The sequence below is a fragment of the Eptatretus burgeri genome, chromosome 6, assembly GCF_056783735.1.
Source record: "Eptatretus burgeri isolate ZD-2024b chromosome 6, Ebu_testis_v1, whole genome shotgun sequence".
NCBI lineage: Eukaryota > Metazoa > Chordata > Myxini > Myxiniformes > Myxinidae > Eptatretus > Eptatretus burgeri.
Genome location: NC_140966.1, coordinates 103008653 through 103021202, shown reverse-complemented (window position 1 = coordinate 103021202; position 12550 = coordinate 103008653). Strand labels below are relative to the sequence as shown.

The following is a 12550-nucleotide window of genomic DNA, read 5'->3' as shown; positions in this document are numbered from 1 at the left end:
GCCGTTTATAAATATATTTTCATTTTATTATTCCCTGCGTTTCTGTGTTATCCTGATAACATGATGCTGTTTGGGGCTGGAAACGGTTTGGGGCTGTTTAAGATGTGAACTTGAGGAAAGTTTTTTTTTTTTTTTTTTTTTTTTTTTTTTTTCCCAATATAAGTGTCGCACACACGTGCAGCCGTTTGGCTGCTGGTTGCATCATTGGTTCGGGACGCAGCTATGCTGCTGATGCAGTGCCCCTATTACGAGTACATTAGTGCTCATTTCACCAACCTAGGCAGGATGACAGGCTGAGTCAACCCCACTTGGTGTTAATTCAGCAGCCAATGGGGCTTGAACTCAGGACCTTGGGATCCCAAGCCAGCCACCCTAACCACCAAGTAAATTCACCAACATATGCTTCTTTTTCCATTCTTCTTCTCCAATGGTAACAATTAGTCCCACATTATTGTTGGCCGGGGGAAGTTTGGCCCAAGTTTTTCATGAACCAGCTGGCCAGGCCTGACATTCGTCTAAGGTTAGGGCAAGAATTTGGAACTTGTTCAGAGTGCTGACGATGGCTCGCCTACTCTTCACGAAGGACACTGTGGGATCTTTAATGTAAACTAACTAGTGTTGGTAAACAGGATGCCCAGTTTAACGCTGGGTAGATGGAACATACAATTGCTGAATTGCCATGTTTGGGAAACACCGGGGTGACCGTTTATAGCTGGGTTGAGATTCAAACCCAGACTAGCTAGCTTGGAGGCGAGTGTGTATACTTCAAGGCCATCCTGCCAGCCCACTTCATTTTTCATTGATAACACAAAATGGTTTGAAAAATTTTTTTTTTCAATGGAATTCATGTTTTTCAGAAACGGAAAGGGGATTTTTTTTTTAAATTAAATGGAAAATATCACTGGCTCTTTGCATACACAGGCTGAAGCAGAAAGTACATCTTTCAAAAGACCTCCCTACTATATACAGTGGATGAAATGATAACCACCGAGCCAATACCTGAATCAATTTTCGAAACCTCATCCAATTTGCAGATTATTGGTCTCACCCTGAAGGGGTTGCGAGACACTTGTGACGCCCCTGTCTGTCTGTCTGTCTGTCTGTCTGTCTGTCTCTGTGTGTGTCCATGTCTATATATTTTTCACTATTGTTTTTTTTTTTTTTCTTCCACAACCGCTTGTCCGATCAATATGAAACTTTAAACATAGTTTCTCTCCATGGAGAATATTTGATAAACTCTGCCATCATAGGTCACATGGTATGACAACCGTATTGGATTAAAGGGGAAGAAAATGGATATCTTCTTCTCTGAAACCACTCGATGAAAAATATTGAAACTTGGCATGTCAACTCCCCTTGGAGTATGCATATAGGATGATAATGATGGTGTCAACTGTGAAGTGGTATTCCAGCCCCATTATTGGTTGAATCGGCATCCTTACCCAAAAAATCAAACTTCATATTGCTGATCTGCGACCTGATGAGTGAAAAAATTTAATTGATGTCATCATCGGTGGCCATATTGGATTAAAAATATTAATCTTCTTCTTAATCGCAGCAATTTAGCCTTATTGTCCACAAAAGTGGTTGTTCAATATCCTAATCTATACTAATAAAAGTGTGTGTCAATGTGTCGTCTCCATAACTCCAAAACCATGAAACCGAGCAACCTGAAACTTTGCATGCATACTAAAAACTCCACGGAAGTGCAAGAGTGAAAATTGGGTGTTTGGGTTAATTAAACATCCCTTTTGAAGATAATTGATGGCCTTATTTAATTATATCCTTCATCAGGCGATCCTTGGCCACCTCGCTCTCTGGGTTTTAAGGTGTTTCCTGAGTAACCTCGCTGGGGTCTGAAGCTGCCATGTTTTCTGGCCTGCTCAACAATGCCTTAACTTGGAACAGGCCGCAACGATCTCTCAACAATGAAGTTGTTTTCACTTTCCTTACTCATTATCGAATGCCTGTTCATCATAGCTATGAATTGCTGGGTATATTGCCATGCTTATAAACACCCGGAGATGTCACCGTTCGTAGCTTGACATTTCGGGTATCTCTGGGAGGTGTATGTTTAATGTGTTTCTAATTGCGTGCCAAACTAGCCGTTTCTTAACAACCGTTTTATTGGAGTGCTTAAACCACTTGGCGATCACTCTCCAAGCTGATTGGTTGTTTATTTCGGTAAAAGTATCTGTGCTGTCAAGGGAACATCGATTAGACAGACGTACATTTCCGCCTGTGTGCGGTTGGTGCCTCGGGCAGTGTCTCATCTGCTGAAAATGTGCAATTTTATTTTTCAGGATATCACTTTGTTTAACCTTTTGTGCGATCGAATATAAATCCACCCCTCACTTTGACATCGATACATACATAACTAGAGGGGGAGCACTCGGTAGAGTGCAAAACTTCCGCCACCAATACTTCTGGGTCACTCAAGTGAACCTGATATCCTATTCATTCAATTTGACGTCAACAGTGCTCACAGAGTTATAGTTTGCAACTTTCCCTTTTACATACTCAATTCATTCGTCATAACTAGATTCCTTGAGACAGAAATTGATTTTACGTGGGTATATCCACCTGAAGTTCCAAAATCAGCCGCAATTATAATTTTGGCATGTTTTTTGTTGGAAATCACTTATAACATGTATAGTTGCAAAAAAAATCGAAATTTTGTTGAAAAAAAAGTTGCAAAATTTTCTGGGTTTTTTTTCTTTTTTTGGGGGGGGGGGGGGTGGAAATCAATTAAAACATGGAGAAATGCAAAAAAAAAAAATCAAATATTTTTCAAAATGGCCACCATAGTGGCCATATTGGACTTTGGACCAGGTCCAAAACCTAATGGCATGGTCCTTGGATCATACCTAATCCCCCACCAAGTTTCGTCGAAATCCGTTGTTTTTCCGTATTACTGTTCACAAACAAACAAACGGGTGAAAACAGTAACCTCCGTCCATCTTCGATGGCGGAAGTTAACTAGCATCCGTTGAAGACAAAGTCTTCGATATCCCCTGCCATAGTAAATGAGGATTAACAAACTTGAATTCCCTAAGCGTGTGCTATATGTATGTGAAGTTTCCCCTTGATCTGACCAGCCGTTCTGGAGAAGATGTTTGAAGGTTTTCGGGTAAATTTAATATGGTCGCCAAACCATGTGACCTATCAATTAGAAATTAACAAACTTCTGAAAGGATGTGTTTGGGAAAGTGTATGAAATTTTGCCTCAATCTGTCCAGCTGTTCTGGAGAGGATTTTTAAAATTTATTAATTTTCAATCAAAGATGGCCACCAAACCATGTGACTTGTGACATCATTATTTTTACTATGTATGCAGACATGATGGAAGATGAGAGTTGCAAATTTTCGCTTCGTTAGGTTATGTGTTCAGAGAACATTATTTAATGTTTTTCTTGAATCCAACATGGCTGCCAAACCATGTGACCTATCAATTAGAAAATATCAAAAGGCACCAGTTCACCACTTGCTTGATATGTGTACCAAATTTTGTAAATATATCTTGAGGGGATTTGTAGTTGAGCTCTGGAAACGAAATGTGATGGACAGACTGAACCCATTTCTATATCCCTCGCCAACTTCGTTAGTTGGCGGGGATAAAAACAATAAGGTCCATCCGACCACATGTTTGCCATGATCTGGTTGTGAATCCAGAGAGCACAGATTGACATTTTGTGTTCTGTGCCTTGATATGTTTTTCAATTGAATTTTGCTAATTTCCCACTTGAATTCCTCTTTCAAAGAACTCTGTTTAAAGGTAAATCTTTGTGTTTGTCCTTTTTATGTATTTTATGCGTGTGTACGTACATAAACTGTATTACCGTAATGGAAGTGCGTGTGTGCATGTGTCCGCATGTCGCTCTCTCACGCACCCTCCCTCCTGCAGTGAATAGCAATGTTTGGTGAGGTGTCGCTCTCCCCATCTCCCCCTGAACTCTCCTCTCTCTCTCCCCTTTCCCCTGTCACCCTACACCTGCCTCCTTTCTCTCCCTCCCTCTTTCTCCCCATTCCCCTCCCCCCCCAACTTTATTGACCCATCAGCAAAGCGGCGGGTTGTATTTGTTAGGAAGTAATAAAGCTCCGGATAATGGTAATGTATATGACATATTTGGGTGCATGGATGATACAGGTATATGGGCCATAATAGTTGCGTGTTCAGTTAACGATAGTATTTTCGTTCAGAATGAGCGAGGTGAGACAATACCCCCTACTGAGTGACGCTCAAGTTACAACTCAGATTTCTATTCATATTATTTTGCATTCACATGCAATTTTACAAAAAAAACCAAACCCTGATTTTTAAAGGCTGTCGGATAAGTTTGACTTTGCACTCCAAAGGATTTAATTACTTTTTTTTTTCTCTAGGAAAGCTGGTTTTAAAGAATATCGTCTTTTTTTTCCTTTGTTTGTGTGCAAGGGGGCTTTTGTCTCCAGAGGGAAAAGCCATATAAACAGAATTTTACCGTTCTACAGAAGAATGTCACCATTCCCAATTACTTACTCCTCGCTACACATCGTGAATGGCATCCTCATCGAAGAGATAAATGAATAGATGTGTTCTCCAATCTTTGGGTTTTTACCTGAGTGAAGAGGATTGAATATCCTATTGTTTTTCACACCTGTTTTTAAAATACCAATGAAGTGATAAATGAGAAATGCTGTTTGTCCATATTGCAACAATACATACAGTAACCACCAAAATGTTGCACACCTTTGTGAAATGTGAGCTGTTCACAAACGACTCCATCGAGGAAATGGGATCCCAAATTGGTGTGTTTGTTTTTTAACCGTGGAAATCGCGCTGTCATTGAACACTTCATGTTTTTCATGGACCTTCATATTGAAATCAAAAATGACTAAATGTTCCTCTAATTTTGTCATGGTATAATGGGGTCCCAGGTACAATATGCAAAAGCTTTACTAAACCGATGATTGAATATATAGCTCTGTTGTTATTAGTTTGATTGTCTATTGGTAATGTCTTCCTCTTTGTTTGCAGTACATTTTGCAACCTGCAACCATCAGACAAACACCATGATGGAAGCACCGTCGCCCAACAAGATTACACTGACTTTCATTTCGAGCTAGAGGTTCCAAACACAACTGCGTCCGGACTTCCCGCACTGGCCGCTACCGCAGTCGAGAAAACCAGCATCTGCCAGCCTCATCAGCAAGTCGATCCCTTAACTCAAGAAATATTAACCCAACTACGAAGTCATTCCAGCAAAAAGATAATGGAGCTGCAAAGAGAACTCACAAGAGCAAGACAGCATGACACCGATGACCTGTATTTATTAAGTCTGGCCCCAGATGTCAAATCGTTAAAGCCAGAGGCCAAATCTCTGTTTAAGATCCGTGTGCAGTTGCTGCTCCATGAGCTGAAATATGGAGGCAAAACCAATCAAACTATCCATTACTCTCCCAATATATCCCATAGCACAAGTGCAAGTCCTGTGGAGTTCACCTTCACCCCAACAGCCAGCTTTTAGGCCATCACAGCTACCATAGGAACTTTATGACAGTCTCGTATGTGCATCCTTACATTATTTTACCTCATTTTCGGGGAAGGGAAATCTCTGGTTTAGATTTGTAAAGCCTGCAAATAAATTTTCCATTTTATAAATTGTTTCCTGTTTGTTTGCCTCGTGGCATGTCACTGTTTCAAAAAACGTGGTCTATACTACAGTAGTTGTTTGTAACGGTATAATGGAAGCAAAATATATACCATTGGGCATCATCTCTTCATAGCATAGAATAGTGTCAAGGTACGTGAGCATTCTTATGAAGAAAAAGCCCTGGGAGGTATTGCTCACTTTCATGGCATCTGCAGAGCTGTGCTGTTTGTCAAATGCTCAGACACTATCCACCGACAAGGCTTTCATCCGCAGCTTGATGGAGTTCTGCTCTCTCTCTCTCCTCTGAGCAGACTCTCCTGCCTCACATTTTGCTCAGTATGATGCCATTGGCAGTGATATTAATGTATCTACTGGCTGTGAGCCAGAGGTCAATAGACGTCTGGGTCGGGCCTGGGGAGTTATTGATTCACTGGATCATGGGGTGTGGCGCTGCCAGTACCTGTGCGGGAGGACGAAAGTCCGAGTCTTCAGGTCATTGATGCTTCCAGTCTTGCTCTGTGGATGTGAAACTTGGACTCTGACCAGGTATCTGAGGTGGAGACTTGATTCCTTTGGTACCAGGTCTCTTCAGAGAATCCTTGGCTATCGCTGATCAGACTTTGTCCAACGAGCGGTTGCTGAGAGAGACTCAAATGAAATTTGTTACCTGCATCGTCCGTGAGCATCAGCTGTGGCTGTATGGATATGTGGCTCGCTTTCCTGATGCTGATTCTGCTCACCTGATTTCTCTCAGCGAGGGAGCCTCGTGAGTGGAGGGGGACAAACGGGCCAACCACGTGCCTCGTGGTTGCAGCAGGTTGATCAACATCTCAAGGAGAAGGAGACGAAGATGGGGATGGACAGATGGAGGTCCCTGGAGTACCGGCAGAAAGTGGACGCAGTGATGTGCTGCTCCGGCGCGTGCTCCCATATCTGATGACGCCATGGAAACCAAGGCCTTCAAGATTATTGGAATCTCCCGTGATGAAGCTGAGTCTATTGGCCTTTCGCTTCGCCATCGCAGACTCCCAAATTTTGCTTTTGTGTCCATATTGTCCACCCCTTGCATTCTCCACTCCTCCTCATCTTTACCTGCATCCCTTGTTTGTCTCTTTCCATATACTTTCTCCCTCTGCCCTGCTGTTGGTGTTTCCCCTTTCTCCCGTTGTTCCCTTTATGTTGTCCTAGCTCTTCCACAAACCGAGACCATCTATACAAAAAAATGTAGAATAGTCAGACATGACAATATATGTATTTTTTGTTTTTGGTTCCAGGGCCACAATATCAATTATACGAGATTTTTGCATATGTTGGTAAAAGGAGAAGTGTTATTTTATAACCATTGGTTGCGTGTATTAATTGAAAATCATATGAATCCAACACCTCTCATCCACGGATATTTTTCAATTTGTGTGAGTCTGATTTGCTTGTGATTTGCACAAATTGTGTGAGTGTGAGTCTGACAAACACATACACCCCAACTATGGATGGCTTTTATGCATGGTCATACTTTGACTACTACTCAAAAGGGGTGAGCCCCCATCCTCATTTAGCCAAAAGACTATTTCCAGGACACCCAATGTATTGGAGTAACTCCTCGTGAGACACTCGGACATCTTCAGGGATGAACCTGGAACATTGAAGGGCTTCACCTTTCACTGCCAAGTTAAACGTTGAACGATGTGAAGCCAATTCTCTGCAAAGCATGCCCAGTTCCGCTCGCATTGCATGACCCGGTTGATGGAGAATTGGTCAGACTGGAAAACTTAGGCCTCATCGAGTCAGGTCAGTACTCAAACTGGATCACTCCAGTAGTTCTTGTCTTTGTGGCAGACAAATCAATACGTCACATGGTTTTGACAACAGGGGTGTGTTCCATTTCCAATAAGCTCGCTATCGCTTGGCAAGCCAGCTGTTCCTTATCAACCGTTTTGATGGAGTGCTTAAGCCATTTGGCGAGTGTTCTTGAAGCTGTTTGGAAATGGAACACGCATGGTATTTGTCACACTACGTGACCATAACTTATTACAAGGTGTGTTTGTGGGGTAGTCAGGGTAAAATTTGATGAGAGGAGGCCCAATGTTTATCCAACCTGCCCTTAAATATTTGAAGTGATGGATGGTGCAGTTACCGCTAACTAAGGAAGGCTATTCCATTCTTTCATAGAGCCGTACAACTCCTCTCATTAAACAACTTCAGAGTATGGCCTCCAGTTGCATGATATATCGCTGGAACAAAAGTGCTCAGGATCCGTGGCTTGTAAGCCTTTGATAATCTTGTAGACTTCGTCTCCTCGTCGATTGTAGTGAAGCGAGAACGTATCCAGTAGTCTCAGTCCTGATCTATGAATTCTGGTCCTCGCTTTGCCGCTCTCTGTTGCACCCTCTCCATCTTATCGGAATCTCCTTTAAGTCTTGGATTCCAAATTTCATTTCCATATTCTAGGAGAGCGGATCATAGAGTTGAAGAGGAGTGGGAAAGTTTCATTCTTGAAGCTGGAAAAGGTTCTCTTGATAAGACCCAGCATCTGATTGGCCTTGTTGATAGATGCAGCTACATGCCTATGAAAGGTTTGTTCATTTTCTGTAACAATACCAAGGTCCTTCTCTTCCGATCTAACTTGTAGTTCTTCGACCTTGAGGTGGTGCATTACATTCTGGTTTCCTTTGCCAATGTGCATGACTTTACATTTGGCTGGATTGAATGAAAGTTGTCAAGTATCAACCCAAAGAGAGAGATAGAGATAGAGATAGAGATAGAGATATCTTATTTAAACGAACATGACAGGAGTCATCAGAATGATTCCCGAGGAAGGTTAGAGAGCAAGAAAAATGAGATAAGAACGAGGTGTTTGCTACCTCTTTGTTACCTCGGGCAGTCGATGGACCAACGCTTCCCAGTTGATGGGGAATGAGGAAGGGGGGAGGAAAACTGAGGGTGTCCATTGTATGCGGTTGGAGCGAAATGAAAAATGAGGAGTGTGGTGATTGGCAGATGAGGTGCAAAGAGGAAGATGTAAAGATGTGTTTCAGGGGATTTTTGGAAACAAAGAAAAGATTGTGTTAGAGGATAGGCCTAACGTGAGTGTGAAGAGGTCTGTACATGTAAGTGTTGCATGAGTAAAGGCGGCGCTCAGTCTGGTGTCTCCCACTCGCAGGTGGGCTCCGCTTGTTCTGTCAAGCTCCATTAGCACCGTGACACTCCGTCACCCCAATAACAAGAAGAGAGCACTAGAGAACGAAGCATCCCTTTATAATCCCCCGGCAGGGGTGGCGCTTGAGAGAGGTGAACGTTGATGGTGATGGTGGTTGAGAGATGGCAGTGGTGGTGTAGCATAACAGTTGATTGTGGCGTGCTGGTTGTGGCGGTTAATGGTGAAGGTGAGTGAGCTTAAGTTGTGGTCCGATGGTGTGAGGGAATTAAGGCATTGTGGTTCGAGTCTGATGAAGGTTTGAGGTGAGCGTCTTTTGGGTAATGACGCGCAATTTAAATGTGAAATGGCATGTCTGCCTGTTGCTGTGGTCTGCATGCCTGCATGACAGAGAGGTCATATGTGTGGCTGCGAAGTAAAATAAATAAAGAATGGGAGGACAGACCTGCCTAAAGCTCACACAACGCATATGAGCCAAAAATCCACCACACAATAGGGAAGGGCTATCTAAAACGAATACGAATGAAATAACTCTCGTGCACACTATATGTCGGGTACCGTTGCCTTGGGGAGTGACGGTTTCGTGGAACTGAAACAACGTTGTCCCTTTCTACAATCAGACCAGATTCAGTTTTTATCTTGAAGTGTAGACAACAATGGTCACTTTGTCCAAGTGGTAGACCATAATCCAAAGCTGTAATCATTTCTGGTTTATTTGTTATCACCAGATCAAGGATGCTGCTGCTCTGTCCCTCTCTATACCTTGTGGACTCGTGCACGAGTTGATGCAGGAAGACTTCTTTGAAAGCATTCAAGAACCCGTGAGCTGTACAGTTACGTTGACTGTTTACATACCAGCTTTGCCACTCAATTTCTGGAAAGTTAAAATCGAGCTCCCACTCGATGACTACCGGTGTTTTAGACGTGCATTTCAATCCCGTGTAGGTTATCACTTCCAATGGAGATCCATTGTTCTCAAGATTGTTGGATGAACTGCGACAAACACAAAGTACAACTACTGTTGTGGTTCCATGGAGTACGACGGAGCATCCAACAATATTTGAACTTGAAATCAAACACGGTTTCTGTTGCTCATAGTTGTGTCCTCGCGTGAATACAATTACTCCTCGAACACCTTCCTCATCAAGGTTAGAGTGAAGTGTACTTTTCCATCATGAGCTTTGTTCCATTTACCTGTCCAACCAATGGCAGTCGTGCAGGCATGGTTTTTATCTGGTTTCTAACCAATCGTTTTGCTCGACACTACTACTGTGCTCCAGGATCTCTCTCTCTCTCTCTCTCTCTCTCTCTCTCTCTCTCTCTCTCTCTCTCTCTCTCTCTCTCTCTCTCTCTCTCTCTCTCTCTCTCTCTCTCTCTCTCTCTCTCTCTCTCTCTCTCTCTCTCTCTCTCTCTCTCTCTCTCTCTCTCTCTCTCTCTCTCTCTCCCCGAGCATGTGTTGAACGGCAGTGTGACGATGCTTTTCCTGCCTGGCAGCTCGCTATTTACATCTTTGTGGAAAGGACTCACGGACTTGAGTTTCACTGGAGTTAAACCACATTCGCAGCCCTATCTTCAGCGACGCATTTCTTCTCTCGACTCGCGGGTTTCGTACCATGTCTGTTCGTGACCCTTTTCCTCCAGCAGGACTTTGCTCTCTGCACTCGAAGCTTCATATGAACTGTCGCGTAACGACTCTCTCTCTTTAGTGGGTTTTCGCTCCTTTCCACTGCGGGACTACGATAATCGAACCCATTTTGGTGAGCGGCTTATTCCCAAGGGCACTGGGCATTTATGATACCCAAGTCACTGAGTGGATCATTATTTCTTGGACCCGACGCCAAATTAGCCCACTGGTGATACGCAATTTCTTGCTTCTTCTTGAACATGTGACTGTATTCACCTGCACTCAAGCTTAGCTTATGGGACACCGCTCAGATGGGGTGAAGTCATCAACCTTTAGCAGTGAGTAGAAGTCGATAAAATTGAAAAAGTCACACCATGATTGTGTCTGGTATACACTGATCTATCTTTACCTGGAGTTCATCAAGTTTATCACTTTACATGTCTGCATTCGTACATATGCAGTACTTTTAATTTAACTCTACATTGTTACCTCTGCCCCCAAAGGTGGAAGAAAGTTATTTTTTCTCCCCCAACTGTCTGTTTGTTTGCTTGTTTGTTTGTCTGTGGATAGGATATCTCTATACTTGGTGGACGTGTTGGGTGTGTGACAAGGACGAATCGATTCGATTTTGGTTCAGGTGGGAATCCAGATCCAACCGATCAGGGGGATATAAAACGTAAACTGTTCAGCTTGGTGGAGGTATGCGCTCTACTGAGTGCTGTTCTACATTGTCTTCCGAAATTATATATATATATATATATATATATATATATATATATATATATATATATATATATATATATATATATATATATATATATATATATATATATATATATATATATATATATATATATATTCGACCGGGCATAGTGGCGTGCGCCTGTAATCCGGCTACTCAGAGGCTTGGGTTGGAGGATCGCTTGGAGGACGGGAGCTCTGCGCTGCGCCGTGCTATGAGAGGGGTGAAGGGAAGCCCGGAACCCGGAATCATGGCGAAACCCAATCCTTATCCCTGTGTCGTAAGAGGCGACCAGGGTTGTGTCAGGAAGGGCATCCGGTGTAAAACCTATGCCAAATCAGTATGCGGATCATAACGGATGATCCGCTGTGGCGACCCCTAACGGGAGCAGCCGAAAGACTAACAACAACAACAACAACATATGTGTATATATATATATATATATATATATATATATATATATATATATATATATATATATATATATATGATCATGATATCCTCTTCTGGCCTGGTATTCTCTGAACCGACACGAAGTCATTACCTCCCCCACCGAAGGTGAAGGAGGTTATGTTTTCACTTCTTTCTGTCTCTTTATTACTTACAAAATCGAAGATTTTTCAAATATATTGGTTCGTCGATTTTGTTATTTTGTCTCTTTGTCACCGACACGTCACAATTTTAAACCAATCTTCACGAAACTTCACCACATGGTACAGTTTGTCATAAGGAAGAAGCCTGTTGTTGTCAAAAAGTCAACATAGGCCAACGGTCAACAACTTTGGTGGCATTTCCAAAATCCTCAATTTTCATCCAATTGACTTAATTTGAAGAGGATTTATATTTCACGTCACTGAATTCAACCACCAATAATTATTTTTGAGATCAACATTGGCCAAAAGGTCAACATAGGCCCAAGGTCAACATTGAAGGTGGTATTTCTAAAATGCGAAATTTTAATCACATTGACTTGAACTTTGAAGAGGATTTTTTTTTCAGGTCACTCAATTCAACCAGTCTATTATATTTGAGGTCAACAAAGATGGTCTTTCAAAAATCCTCAATTTTTATCTGATTGACTTGAAATTCGAAGGATTTATATTTCAGGTCACTGAATTCAACCACCAATGATTTTGAAGGACCACAGAGGCCGGATTTCTAAAATTGACAATTTTCGCCCGATTCACCTGAAATTTGAAGAGGAGTTACACATTTGGTCGTTGAATTCAACCACCAATTATTTTTGAGATCAAATTTGTTTTATGGATTTTGCAAGTATCGTGCTCTGTACGACGTCTTCGTGTTTGTTAATTGCCGGAATCCTTCGGATTTCGGCAATTATGTTGGTCGGTTGTGTGTGTCTGTCTGTCTGTCTTTGTTTGTGTGTTTGTTTACCCTGT

General features: G+C 42.2%; 1 protein-coding gene across 3 annotated transcripts in view; it reads left to right on the top strand.

Moving 5' to 3' along the window:
- The window catches only part of LOC147025492 (uncharacterized), a 28092-nt gene extending 22451 nt beyond the window's left edge, over positions 1-5641 (top strand). For all 3 annotated transcript variants that reach the window (XM_085887015.1, XM_085887014.1, XM_085887013.1), the window contains one exon: positions 5018-5641. In XM_085887015.1, coding sequence (XP_085743141.1) covers positions 5018-5507 — 490 coding nt within the window. In that variant the 3' untranslated portion in view covers positions 5508-5641. The remainder of the gene's footprint in view (positions 1-5017) is intronic.
- The last annotated feature ends 6909 nt before the right edge of the window (positions 5642-12550 follow it).